This window comes from Lissotriton helveticus, chromosome 5_1, assembly GCF_964261635.1.
Source record: "Lissotriton helveticus chromosome 5_1, aLisHel1.1, whole genome shotgun sequence".
Lineage (NCBI taxonomy): Eukaryota > Metazoa > Chordata > Amphibia > Caudata > Salamandridae > Lissotriton > Lissotriton helveticus.
Window position 1 is genome coordinate 462,792,766 of NC_136065.1, and position 15,022 is coordinate 462,807,787.

The 15,022-nt window shown below is 44.6% G+C and overlaps 1 protein-coding gene across 1 annotated transcript in view; it reads left to right on the forward strand.

The window, feature by feature from the left end:
• LOC144754655 (dual specificity protein phosphatase 13A-like) overlaps positions 1 to 15,022 on the forward strand; it is a 294,608-nt gene that overhangs the window by 123,486 nt on the left and 156,100 nt on the right. The window contains exon 3 of the mRNA XM_078642731.1: positions 3,524 to 3,732. Within this exon, the coding sequence (XP_078498857.1) occupies positions 3,524 to 3,732 (209 nt within the window). The remainder of the gene's footprint in view (positions 1 to 3,523; positions 3,733 to 15,022) is intronic.

Here is a 15,022-nt window from a genome sequence, read left to right on the forward strand (position 1 = left end):
AGTCCACTTCATCTGTATTTTCCTTTTGTTCCACTCTGGCATCTCTAGATATTTTCAGGTGTTCTTGCTACATGTTCTTCAGCGCCACCGCCTTTCTAGCTATCCCCTGAGCATGTTTGGCTTTTTATGGTGTCTTGCGGTGTACCTTACTCTTGCACCTTGTCCATTGGCCCCCCATTGCTCGTGTCCACTTACCCACACGAGTGTTGGTGTGGTTATCTATCTTTTAGTTCGCTGCAATTCCATCTGTGAAAAAGTGGGAACTCCAGCCTGTTATTACGTTCAGTTTTGCTGGGAACAGAAACATGAACTTTAGTGCCCAGTTTACTTGAGCCATAGGTCTTGCAATCTTCTTTTCACTTCAAGGAAGTTGTTCCAGTCGTTTTGCCCTGCAAGAAAGTAGTTTGGGGATATGTGTCCTGTGGCGTTGTCATGCATGAAAAGCCCATTTGCCTTGCCTTTTTTAAGATAGCTCTCAATAGTTTGACAGTGTTGATATAATCGGGTGTGGTCAAATGACCAGTTTGGCCGGGGTAATCAAGGCCTTCCGACTGAAAAGTTTTGATTTATTTCGAGGTTTAACATTTTCACAAACCCTCATCCGAGAATAGTTCCATTGAAAGGTCCACAGTTTTCTTCGGTAGTCTCCAATTTGGATGTTAAGCATCCCCCTGCAACCAACATAATGCATTTTAAGAATCTCACTTTCTTGTAGATTGTATCTGAGTCACTTCAGTTAGTTAAAATTATGTTTCTGCGACTCTTTCTCACAACGTTCTTCTATCAGCCGTCAGATGATTGACTTTGATTGCAAGTGTATCTATCTTCCATCATATTTCTTGCCTCTTGTATTGGCTAGAAGGATGTGGTTCAACTTGCCCTCGTTGGAATCCAAGTGCTCAGGTTCAGAAGTCTGCTACAGGGAGAAGGTCGCTCACTCCATTAGTGCCATAATACGGAGCTGTTGTATCAGTTTCTGTATTGGTGGACTTTAGTTTCCCCATAGTAATATGCCACTCATTCCCTTTGCGGTATTGAAGAGTGTTGCACTACCTGGGCAGACTGATAGAGCAGTTTAAGGATTCCCCTAGCTCAGGCCCCCCCAAACCTGATAGTTTGGTAGATAGTTCTGCACTTCTAGTTTTAATGAGTCAGTACCACCATTATTAGTGTTTTAGTGTTTCTGCAGTTTTTCTGCCAATTCTTGGGGCGCTGCTGATGTGTGCATCCAGCTCAGTCTTTTCAGGTTCCTCCATCTTGCAATGTCCCATTTTCCTCCGCTCATAATTGAAGGGGAGCCAAATGAGAACCATCCCTGCCATGGTGGTTGGTCGTCAGTCACTCTTCCTCCTAAATGGATCTGTTAGTAGGTAGAGGAATGCCACCATAGGGTTATCTGGGCCAGGACATCCTCCCTGCAGGCAGCTGTTCGCTTGTCAGTGGAACTGTTTGTGGCCCATCTGCTTTCCTTCTTTACCTCTGAAACTGGCACTCTCCACTCAACCCGTGTGCTGAGCAAAGTTGTGCACTGCTCTAGCATGCTCTTTTTCAGATCCACTGGCAGAATGAGACATCAATCCTGGGGCTTGATTGAGCACTGCCCACAATTACGACCTCTGTCTCTAACAGTAGGCTGCTGCTCCAGAGGTAGGTCCTGTAACTGTTTGTTGCAGGATTAGGGTATTGCATGTTGGCGTTGTCAGGAGCTAAGGTAGAAATCGTGCTCACTCCATGACAGTGTGGCCACACCCTTGGGACAGACAGTTGTATGATGAAATATGATGTAGATCTTAAGTGAGATGAGAAGGTTGCAGAGATCCTCAATGAAGAGCAGAAAGAAGTGGATCTACTCCACTGTTGGTTGTCCAGTGGCGGAACGTTTGTAGAGATGGCTGATAAGTCTGTGCTATGTTAATTCAGTCAATCTTCTCCTTGAAAAAGTTGATGGTAGTGACTCCTTTCTTTGTCAAATTTTGATCGGATTTGGTGGTGGCATCCATGTAGTGATTGATTTTGAAGAGTTTGCTGCGACTGATATTTCTCTGTTGATGGTGTTGTAGTGGATAGCTGTGGTATCTGTGATGAGATACTTGCAGGATGAATAAAGGTTGTTCAGGGTTGTCGAAATTATGCAGCAGCAACCGAGACTGATGCTTCTCCAGAAGTCTTATAACATGTATGTGGTCTGTGAGTTCTAGTGTTGCATGACATTAGATAAACTGGCTTTGACTCTGGGTGTGTGAGTGTCAGCTGTTATCATGAAGGTGTGCTTGACTTTCGAGATAAGGAAGTTTATCACAGTAAAATGTTTTGGCCACAGCAATTTGGAGTGTTTTCATGGGTAGGTTTTTTTATTATTGGATCTGGGACTTGGACTGTTTCGGTTGTCTTCTCTGTAAGGTTTTGATTAGAGAAGATATGAGTATGTTTGTTCCAGTTGGAAATCGTGGCTGACGTACGTACCCCTGCATATAAAGTCCAGGATGATTCCCTTTTGTGTTGGTTAGCAACGCGTCAAACCTTTTGATGTTGGGATTTTGAAAGAGATTGAAGAAAGATCCGGTCATGGTTTGATTCCTGTGTTGTATTTGGGAGGTTAAAGTTGCAGATTAAAACACATTCTTCTAATGACAGGAATTATGTGCCACTCTGCCCCTATTTGGCTTGCTCCACCCCATGTCTCTCTCCTACAGACTCTACGATCTCTTTGAGTCAATGTTTATGACTGGTCCTACAGTGGCAACTTTATCAGACCCACCATCTAGCTTTACAATGATCCCCGGCTGAACGATGAAGGAATCTTCCTGGAATTGGAGACCTTTACTGTGCATGAGGATGCTCTCCTTCCCTTTTTCCGGTGTGTATGTTCCATCTCCAGCCCTCAGGAATGTTTGTAATCCTCCTCTCTCTGGGGGTTGTAGTCCTCACCTCCTCTAGTCTTTCCAGGCCCTGGGATTCCAAAATGAAACCGCCATGCCTTCATGTTATGTACTATACACAGGAACACATACATCCCAGAATGCACACACCAGTACCATGCGCCGACTGGCATTACACACCTTCACCATGTAGGCCAAGTGTGAGTTACGTACACAGCAGGTGAACTTTATATGAGTTGGCCGGTAGGCACCACTCTAGCGACACAGGTAACAAGCATTTGCAATGCAATAGGTCTCGCATGTATGTGAGTTTAAGCTATTGTTATTGTAAATGACAATGCCTTTTATTTATCTATTTTAAAAACAAAAATAAAGGCATTGTCATTTACAATGTCAATAGCTCAAACTTGCATAAATGCGAGACCTATTGCATTGCAAATGCTTGTTTTGCTAGCTGGAGTGAAGTGGGTTGGACAGTACTACATGTTTTGCATGTGAAAAAAGAATGGGTGTGGACTGCAGAAAGTTCTACCACCTACTGCCCCAAAGGAGGCGGTACTGGCTTCAGTGTTCAAAATTCTTAGAATGCAACAATCTTAACCTGATCAGTTGAATATTTAACAGCAGTACATGTTTTTTTCTAGGTCATCATGGCTTGTGCCAAGCAAGACAACTGCATGAGTGGGCAGGAGTGTACCAGCTGCCGCAACCAGACTGTGTGCATGAGTGAAAGATCAGGCCTGGGGTGCGGAACACCATCTCTCAATGAACTCATTGTTGAGCTGAAGAAGCGAGCGCACTGCTGTCAGAACAAGGCTGACGAAGTCTGGCCGAACCTTTACCTGGGCACAGCGTAAGAGATCAAATGGGCCTGGATGGCCATATATACTGTTCACTGTGCAAAATTGTGCAAATGCAATACTTTGTGGTGCAGAGAAGTGGGCCTAGCATTGCCCCTTTGTGAATATTCATAGCCTAAGAGACGTGCCTGTAAGCAGGAAACGCAGTCAATGGTCTCGATTCACGAATTTATGTCTGCAAATAACAAATTATGGCTACAAATAGCTCAATATACCCCACTCTGAAATTTAGCACTATGACCATCTCTGTATGTTTGAGTTCCCATGCATGCAGTCTACAGGTGGTGTTGTATTGCCTGGGTGCTGCACCTATTATCAATAATGGCTGAAAGTGGTCTGAGATTCATGTCACCAGGTAGTCAACCCTCACTATTCAGGGTTCTCAACCGTTGGGATAAAAAAAATATCTAATCTTGAAAACAAACCATTTGCCCCAGAGAAAAAGTTGCATTGCCAATCACTGACATGCATTAGCTGCTTCGCATTAGTCAATCCCAGAACCGCACTCATTCGGACAACAGTGTGGATTACTTGCGCTAGCAGAAATGTTAGTCTGCCTCTCTCTAGCTGGTTGCATAACGTTGTTGCAGTCTCCTCTTGTTATGTTCAGGGAGGGAGGCGTTTCCAAAAGCCTGCCGTATGTCCCGTATATACCCATACACTTTTAGGTAAACCCATTGTTCCCTGACCAGTGGGTGATGGAAGCGGGACTTTTTTTGTAAGGATTCCAGCTACTGTTGTGCTATTGGTAAAACCAGTATGTATCAAGGGACTGTATGTCCCTCTTCCAGTGTTGTTGCAAAACAAGTGAGTTTCCTGAAGAAGGACTAGGTTAGGTCCTGAGCATTTGAAATAATAGGTCGCCACCCCACTTTTGATCCTACCCCAAAAGCCATTAACATTTAACAACATGATTTTCAACTGCTCGCTTCAGAATTCCCAAATAATCTATTATGGGTGTCTGTCCTAAGGAACTATTTGTGTCTTCAACCCAATCAGCCTAGGGTACCTAGGTCACAAACTGAACTCATAAACCTTTAGGACAACTGAACATCCATCCCACACCCTCCCCACTCTTTCATACAATGATCTCCAAACTATACACATCCCCAGTGTATAAATGGTCTGTCTCTTTCCCCGGGAACCATAGATTAACTGTCAAACTTCACAATCTGGTTCTTTTAGCCCCTCTAGTTGTAGCAATCATGTGGCATTCTTGATAATGTTTTGGGTAGATTTCCTTGCCAGTCCTGCAAGTGTGCAGCCTACTTACGCACTTTAGCTATGATACTGGAGCACACGCCGCAATGCAGAGTTCTCGGGTGTACCAGTGCGGGGGGTGTTCAACTCGAGTGCCATTCATTGCTGAATCCTCCTCTAGTTCCATGCCCTCCGCCTCAGATTGTGCTGTGATACAGTACATGCTGGCTGCCACCATTTCTGGATTCTGTGTGAGGGCCCCCCTTGTCAATCATGGTAGGATTTTACGTTCTGGTACCCAGTCCTACGCCGCATTAGGGGTGTCAAAGAGAATGGAAATTGTGTCCAGCACCTCTAAGTCAGACAGGCAAGAAGAACATATATTTCAGCCACATCACAGTCAGTTTCATTTTAACTTCCTCAAACTATTTTCTTTGTTTTTTAACCAATCTAGCTAAATTTGCTGACTCAAGAGTAATTTGCCACTTAACATGTCTGCTTTCAGGAAGTCATCTCTGTCTTTGTGGTTGGGGAATCGTTCAATAAAGTGGCTTGGTGTGGGCTCCCCGCTGGCGGTCTTTGCATCAGTTATCTGTGAGCCCATTTGACCAAGATGCACAGGGAGTGCTCTTCACCCGTGATTGGCATGCTGAGCCTGTCTTTCAAGAATTTCTTGCCCTCCACACCCTTTGGTATGCCTATGCTCTGAAGAATATTTCCCCACATGCATCCCTCTATATCTTCCGCCTGTCTTCCAGTTTAGGGAGTGTTGTGGCTATCCTCTCACCAGCACTGTGTAGTGTCCTTGTGTCATCTTTGATCTCTGAGACACATCTTTATGCTTTCATTACCCAGCCCACATCATTTGGCACGGCCTTCTTTGGCAAGCCCACGTTCATTCTGATCTAGCCTATTTTTGATTGCACGGTTATTATGGTGTTTCCTATTGCCAGAAGTATGACTTCTGTGGAAGACAAGTTGTCCCCAGAGTCTTGCTTCCACCCCATCTATCCCAGGGCACTATCATCTGATGTGGATTCTCATTGTAGCCCCATTTTCATGTGCGTCAGCACACATCTGGTTCAGTGAAGCACAAGTTTGGTCTTAAAGCACAACTCCATTAGGTGTAGCGAGCAGTAGGTAAGATCATGCATGCCGCCTCTGAGGTGCCCCCTGCCTCACACAGAGCCCCAGACATTGCAGATTTAGCAGTGTTGCCCTTTGTGGTGCCCTCATTGACCAGGTTTGAAGGATACTCCGCCACGAGACGCCTCTACAGTACCCCAGCCTCAAGAGGCAAAAGTGGCAGAGGGGTCCCCATTGCAGTTCTTCATTTTCTGTGAAGGTTGGAGATTGGTGTACCTATCCTTATTAGCTGTAGCTGTACCCTTCAGTAATCTATTAGTGGGAGTGCCCTATTGATATTATGTGTTCGGGTTTCAGCTCTGTGCATGACAGTCGAGTTTCCCCTCACAGAGGTGTATCACGCCTCAGTCTGCCTCACAATATGTGAGGCCACTAGATGTGTCTAGCTCCTCAGCACAAACCCAGGACTCATGTTGCTTCCACACACTAGAGAGGAGGGCATTAGCTTTCCTGCCAGTAAGGTCTCCAGGCAGTCCCTACCAGGCACCGCTGTCCCCTTTGCCTCACTCTGTGTGCCACACACAACGAGCTTGCGGGGCTGCACCACTGCCAGATCTGGGTGTCCAGCACCCCGCTCAATCCCTTAAATCATTCCAGGAATTCGTCAACACAGAAGCAGTATACCGGGTCAAAAAGCACTGCAAACACCTTCAAAGGATTTGGCGCAAATCTTATGGTGAGGAAGATAAAAGAAAATATAGATTAGCCCTGGAAGAATTTCACAAGGCCTACTGCTCCACCTGAGCTACTTTCTATTCTGGAAAAACTATGGCTCACATCTGTCCAAAAACGCTATTCAGAATGGTCAAACATCTATCAGGCCCGGCAAGGATTCCTCCTTGCTCTTCTCTTGCACAGTTGCAATGCAAAGGACTTGCTGGTTTCTTTGGCAAAAAAAGTGCCAGACATTCAGACTTCTTTAACGTCTACGTCTCTGAGTTCCCAACACCAGATACAATCAGAAAACAGAATTATTTGCACGGCGGCTGTGGAACTCCATCTGGATACTGCTCCGACTGCTCTTCAGGTACATTTTCACCCATCAATGCTCCTGCTTTTTTCACTTTGCTGAACTCTATAAAATCAGGTTCACCTTTAGACCCAGTCTTACCCTCCTGTGTGAGCAAACTGTGGCCTGACCTTCTGTAAATGGTGATTTCTCTTCTCAATTCTTCACTTATTGATTGTCAAGTCCCCCTGAAGTGTAGAAATATGCTATGATTAGGCCCCTACTTAAGAAGCCACATCTTGACCCTCTTAATTGGTTTAATTATAGACCAATTTTGCTTCTACCATTATTCTCTAAAATCCTCGAAAAGCACATGAATCAACAAATGTAGTTGTTTGTTGAAACAAAGGATCTTCTTCACCCTTCTCAGTCTAGTTTTAGGGCTGATCACAGCACGGAATCTACCTTGCTGGGAGTCACAGAGCAGCTCGGACTCCAACTTGATAGAGGTGGCACAGCAGCACTAATTCTACTGGTGTCATTCAACACAGTATCGCACCAGCTACTTCAACAAAGACTGGAGGCTATGAGTGTTTTAGACTTGGCCTTGACATGGCTAGACTCATTTTTACAGGATCAGACCTATCAGGTCTTTTGCCGCACACCATACCTCCAGCTTCCTTTCTCTTCCTTCAGGTGTACCCCAGGGGTCGGCTATTAGCCTTATACTATTCAACATTAATATACGTCCCCTGGCGGAGATTGAGGAAAGCTGTGATCTTTGTCTTTTCCCTTAGGCAGATGATACCCAGATCATCTTTTCCCTTTCACCTAAGCTTCATCGCAGTCTGGACACCCAAAACACTTGCCTTTTGAAGGTGACTGCCTAGATGAGTAACAATTCCTTTAATTTAAGTGGAGACAACAAAGAGGTTCTGTTAGTGGGCAACAACCCTCATCTTTGGGGACCTCGCCACTAGCCATGCATCCTTGGTACTCCTCCAGTCCCTGTCTCTGTGGTAACGAACCTGGGTTTCTGGCTTGATGATGAGGTCTCAATGAATCATCAAATTTCAAAGGTAGCCTCCCCCTGTTTTTAACGTGCCTTAGAAAAATACTTTCATTACTGCCTGACGCTGCCCAACAAACAGTAATTCAGACCCTGATTCTATCTCAAATGTACTTGACAACATTCTTTACCTTGGGGTCTCCAAGGCCTCACTCAAACGTCTGCAGATCGTCCAGGCGGCTGCTGCTAGATTATTATTCTATCTCCCCAAAAATTCTTCCATGTCCAGTCTTCTTCTAGATGTCCACTGGCTCCCTGTGGAAAAGTGAATCCAGTTTAAAGCTGTTAGACCTGTCATCCTTAGGTTGGTTGATCTTCCCCTAAACATGTTGCTGCTTACCTCCTCTTTTTGCTGATTCTTTTTGTTGTTGTTTACTACCACTTCGATTTGGCATTTAAAACTATTTGCCAAGCCGTAAACTCCCCTTTTACCCCTAAAGTAGGCCCTAGGTAGTGAAGAAATCAATCTTCCTTCTCAGGGGTCTCACTAACACAAAGAAGAAGTTGAAACAGAAGCTGAAATATAAAACAACATCTTTATTAAACTCAAATGAGTGAGACTACTTCACACAGACGCCTTAGCAACTGAATGAGGCAGTCTCAAGAGTACAGAACACTGGGGTCTTATATATGTGAGGGTTACAAACTCAGCATAAAAGTAAGGGGCAGTCCTAGCTCATGCAAGCATGCAAAATGCCTAATATGGACATGCAAGATCTGCCAAATATTAGCCAATAGGAAAACATTCAAAACAAGGCATCATGTAACCAGAACGTCCCCCTTGAGTCGTGTTTTTGCCCAACCCCATAAGTCAATCAATGACAGCACCTATAGGTCAATCAGTAATGGCAGGATATGTTTGTGTGCTTCAAAGGACAACTTGCAAAATAGGATAATGCGGGGAAGGAATACCGAAGGCCAACAGATAGTTGGGACAAGGATTAGTCAGTCTAGACAAGGATTAGTCAGTTTGGCTAGTTCCTGGAATTGGCTTCACAACAAGGAAGGGGAGGTTATTTAACACGTGGCAGTACAAAGGGCAAAAACACTCGTTTTACCCAGCTGCCTGAGTGAGGGCAACACAAAATGGCGACGAAATACAAAATGGAGTTGAAACTGAATTACCTCAGACCTCCTTTTACCATTACGCAGGCAAATCCTAATTCATTGCTAGGTGAAATGGGAATATCCTTTAACAGAGTACAGACAGAACACTACTTCAGGACCATTTTGGATGAACATATCCAACACTCACTTCATACAGTGGCACTGGAAACACTTGTACAACCACAACTATACCCAAAGTCCGTTCTAAACCTCTCTGGTAGGCTTCTATCGTCCATCAAATCTGCTTCCATTGTCGCATTGGGCCTCTTGATGCTTCTCAGTATCCGTTGGAGTGCCCTCCTGGCAAACACTCACAGCTCACTCGAAAGTCTCAATGTCTCAATGCAGTGCACCAGTGTCTCTCCTCTGCGGCAGACACTACAGATATTGTGCTCTTCATTGGTCGTGGGCACAGATCATCTCGTGCAGACCCAAGTACTATTAATCGGGACAGAGCAACAGACTTTCACACTCAGCAACACTTTCAGGCTCCAACACTCGTTATTTAGTGTCAGAGGACGCTTGGGCTGCTCTTTCATTTAATTTTTCCTTTCATCATGGGTACCACAATGTAGTGCCTTTTGCCAATCTTGGATCCTCCGGTGCACTGCCCTTCCGTTGGAGCAAAGAAAAGGGGGGATGTGGCCAAAACTCTGGCCAAGGGGCTCAAGGGACTGCACACTGTCAGAGGTTACCAGCACATGACAGGTAGAAAACTGAAGCCTCAAACCAGCCCTGCCATCAACAACAGGGATCCTTCTCTTTCGCTCTTTTGCACGGAAACTCTGGTTTTGTGATGTCCAACGCCGTCTGATGGAGCAAGTACGATGCTTTGGAGATACCATTGATGGCGCTCTGGCGATCGTTGTCCAGCCTTGCTACTTTCTGGGTGTTGGGACTGTAGGGCCAAGACGTCCGGCCCTCATCTGTAGCTGTCACTGATGGGAATTAGGCTTAAATCAATGTTCTGCAGGTTATTATGACTTGATACCGCAGACCTAGTGACGTAGGAAATGTGACACAGTTGTTAGTTTCCTTCAATTTAGTAGAAAAACAGTTCATTGTATTTAACAATGGGACTGCAAGCAGGTGGCCTGCAATCTGCGAGGGAGTGGCCATACGCCATGGGACAATTCTGGTCTAGAATACACTGTCATCCTCAAAGGCAATACTTCTAATCTCTTCAATTGGGTACCCTTCATTATCCCCTGCCATCTAAGGGTAGATAGTTACATGGGAATTCTATCTGAATGGATGTCCTCACACATGGTGGCATTGTCTAATGGGGTAAACATTTTTGTTTTTCAATGATTACGTCTAGGTGTTCCTAAATTCCTTATCTAGAACACCTCAAAAGAGAAATCACATGATACAGATTATCAGGGACATGTAGCTACCTCCCTTTAATAATTGTGCATCAGGTGCACTATGCAGTACAAAAGCTAATGATCAAAATGTGGAAACAGAAGACAAGAACTAGAGAGTCCTAGAATTTCCATGATTTAGAACACATCTGATCCCACCGAAAATTAAAGAAGCAGGAACAAAAGGGTAAAAACCAAATTAAAATAGTCATTGAAAATTTGTCATGTTCAAAAAAATAAATGTAAGGTATCTCCTATTGAGGTGGAAAACTTGTCTTATTATAGTATCGAGTCAGTTAACCAGTCCATCACTACCCTGACAGTCAGACTGGAAAACATCGAAGTAGGCCTAAAGAAAATTCTTAAAAACCAGTCTGGTCATACACAAGGGAATTATACATAATATGGGGGTCCCTGGTACATTACTGCAATCTGGAAGTGTGAACCTGAACAATACACCAACAATAATAAAAGGGCTGACTGGCGAAAGGAATACGGAAAAAGAGAAATGGGACTAGGACACAGCTAAAATCCCCAATAACTAGGCACAATGCGACATCAATCAGGGGAGAAGCGGCAAAAGAAAACAAACCGGGTGATAGTCAAGTTTGTAACACAATACCAAGAGTATGGGTGATACACAAAAGTCAAAATAGTACAGACATTTTAACTCTACCGCTGGCCGCTACACCATATACGGTAATCTCAGCTAATGTTCCAGTTCCTTCTTTTTTTTTTTTATTCTTTATTAGCGACCGCTTGACATATCATAGTATACAGATCCACATATTCCACAGTGTACAGTCTTTTCACAGTTTTCTCCCTCAACCAATAACTGCAGACTCCAAAAGTAAATCTCCAAGTGTCATGTCATGACATATCTGAGACATGCCGGATATCGTACAGTCTCATTTTGTAGACCTAGCAAACATTATACACTCATGATATGACCTCCCGTCCAACCTCGTGTTATGTGTCTCAGATACACAACAGTAGTCTCGACATTTGGTCTAAACATGTGTCCCCATCCCACCCAACTCCTCCCACCCCTTCTCGTACGTCTCCTGGAACCTTCGTGTACCTAGCAACTTGTCTTGGCATTAATACCAGCCTCAACTTGGCTAACTTATTCATTCTCAGCTGACTAACCTGCGCGCTTTCTGGACCTATTCGGTGCATGAAAGCTCCAGACCCCTTTTTCACATTTTCACAGCTGAGAGCCATTCGCTTGTGATGGTGCCCACTCCATTTCGTCCACCTCCAATAACATCCACTCCCAGTCCTGTGCGATTGGGTATTTTCTTAGCCCCTTCGCTTCCTCTCTGCGCAGAACAGACCCCTCAGCCATGCCCCACTTCAGCACATCCGCTCTCCATGTCTCCAGGCCTGGAGGTCTGGCGGACTTCCATCTCATCGTTAGAACTCTGACAGCCAGCAGCAAGGATAAGTCAAGGAGCCTCAACTGGGTCTTATGTTGTTTGGGGCGTTTTCCGGTGGCCTATCAGGCAATACAGCGCCTCCTCCGGCACCTGCAGGGCCGTGATCGTACGGAGAGCGTGGCAGACGCCCCTCCAATAATGTCGTAGACGTGGGCACGCCCATAACATGTGAAGAAGACCGGTTTCGTCAGCCCTGCACCGGGGACAGCAGTGGGGTGAATCCGGGAACATCCTATGAAGCCTTTGTGGGGTGAGGTATGCTCTGTGTAGTACCATAGCTTGTATAAATTTGAACTTAACATTCCGGGACACCTTTCGCGGGTTTTCTAGGATGATCTTCCAGGCCCCGTCCGTCAGTTCCTCCCCCGTGTCTAGTGCCCAGGTGTCTCTGAGCGGGTTGAAGGATATGGCAGCGTGTTCCCTGACCCCAGTGTAGAGCCACCGTACCAAGTGTCCCCCGGTCCCCATGTAATAAAGTAGGTGTACTAGGTCGTGCTGTACGGGTTTTACGCGGTGTGGGGCCCATGTAGTTCGTACATAATGTGATACTGTGGCATGTAGGATGTAGAGCCTCGGGGTTTCCAGTTCCTTCTTCAGGGAAAAATGAAACCTGGTTTCCTTTAAGGAACAAAGCCATACACTACTTAGGAAGCAGAACAAAACTGACTAATGTAATATAGAAATTAGGTCACCATGTACAAGAGTCACAGATCTATAATTTATCCTTACGTCCAATCAGGATGCATACATTTAGGGCTGCCTGTTCCTTAAGGGAAGGGGCAGTAACGTGACTAACTGCAGGTGACACACTTTGATCCTGTATATCTCTTTTTATTTTCCTTCAATACCATTATAGCCAAATAGACATGCACTGGTGAAGTGTTGCCTCTCATGTTCACAGCATGAAATATCATTATCTGTGAAATTTAGTATCAGACTAAGTCCAACCAACTGTTGCGCAGCGATATGCATCGTCATGACCATCCCTTCACAACACAGGAGAACTTGTAATAGTATCAGAAGCAACAACATAAAACAAAAACATGCATAAAAAAACGCACATGTCAAGCCATCAGATATACTTGCTGTATACCAAGCACAAAAAGCATAGACAAATTATAATAGCATATATAAATAAACGGTGACACACAACACCATGTCATGTACTTTATGCACTGTGAACCTGCAGCCCAAAACCCAATATTCGGGCCTGCTTAATTTGTCAGGCTTAAAAATCAAAATTACACTTTCTTTTACTTTCCTCACCCTCCTTTTGACAGCAGGTCACCTCAGTGGTGATCGGCTGTCAAATACAACTTACTATGTCGCTTCTGACACACAGGACCAGCAGGAACAATTCATAGAAGGACAAAATGCAAAAACATGAAAAACACACAAAATTTTTTTTTTTTTAAAGGAGTCATACAAAAACTCATCTTGTTTCAACATACTGCTGATACTTCACATAACACACAAAATATCAACTGTAACTAACCATCTTAAATTAAGGCAACTACATGGACACTATTTTTCAAAAGCAGAAATACGAATGTATCACCCCTTTTGAGGCCCTGCTTTTCCAAGCAATGATTTCTCCATCTGTTTACACTCACTCCTAACTCCCACCTTACTGACCTCAAGGTCAAAATCTGCCTCGCGTCCTCAGCCCTCTCTCTCTCCTCACCCTGAAGCTGTCAAAGACAAAAAGCCTTCCTAACTCTTTCTAACCTGCAATAATTAACCCTATTTAAAAACACATGTTATATATATTATTTCTGTTAGGGGCTACAATTTATTTCTATTCTTAGATTATTAAAACAGTTACTGTGAATAATTCGCCGAACATAATAACATAACATACTAGCTTTAGAACAAATGTGTGTTACTACCCTATGCAACAGTACTCAGTTCATCAACCTTAAATGAATGAACGTCTCAGTAGGTCCAGCTAGAGTTAGAACCTTCAACCCTGATATTAAACTCAAACCTGTGCACCGGGCACACTGGCTCACTGAGCCAATAAAAGCAACTCCAAATGGGAACAACCTGCAAATTTGTATTATACCTAAATGTATGCATTTACTGAAGCCTAAGGCACTTTAAAGCTATTGTAAATGGCAAGAATGCTGTTTGAATAGTCGTTTTTACCCAATTTCGACTTAGGATATTTATTTTTAAGTGCCTCAAATATCTATTTATTCTGGACATTTTTAGAGCACACTGTTACCCGAAGGTGTCCTGGTGCTGAGTGGGCGTGGGAATGAGAGTTAGTGTGAGAAAAGCCAGGTTTTAAGGGCCCTTCTGAATGTGAGCAAGTCAGGGATCTGTCTGAGATTCGGAGGCAACAAATTCCATGCCTTGGCGGCTCCCACGGAAAGACTTCTGCCTCCCCAACGGGCTTTTCTTACTCTGGGGACTACTGCCAGGCCCTGTTCGGCTGATCTTAAAGCTCGGACTGGTTTGTACCACTGGAAGAGAGGGGTCATACATTGAGGGCCCAGGCCGTGAAGAGCCTTAAAAATCACGCAGAGTGACTTAAAAGTGATTCTTTTCCGAACAGGCAACCAGTGTAGTTTTGCATGGTCTCGAGCTACTGAGGTGAACATGGGGGTGCCTGTGATCAGGCGTGCTGCTGCATTCTGCAGGATTTGAAGTTTATTTAAAAGTCCCTGCTGAGCATTCAGCAGCAGACCATTGCAGTAGTCTAACCGGGACATCACCAGTCCGGTTACTACTGTCTTCTTGTGTTCCACCGGGAGAAATGGCATAACTTTCCGAATAGTTTTAAGAATGTAATGGGTGGCCGAGGACAGTGCGTTGATTTGTGGCCTGAAGGACAAGGAGTCGTCCATCACGACCCCCAAATTTTTTATACTTTCGAGACTGGAGAAGGGGGAGCCCTCATTTCTTCGGGCCACCAACGAGGGGACCAGAAGTTCTCACATGAACCAAACAGCAGCACTTCTGTTTTTGCAGAATTGAGCTTCAGGCAGTTTCCTGCCATCCACT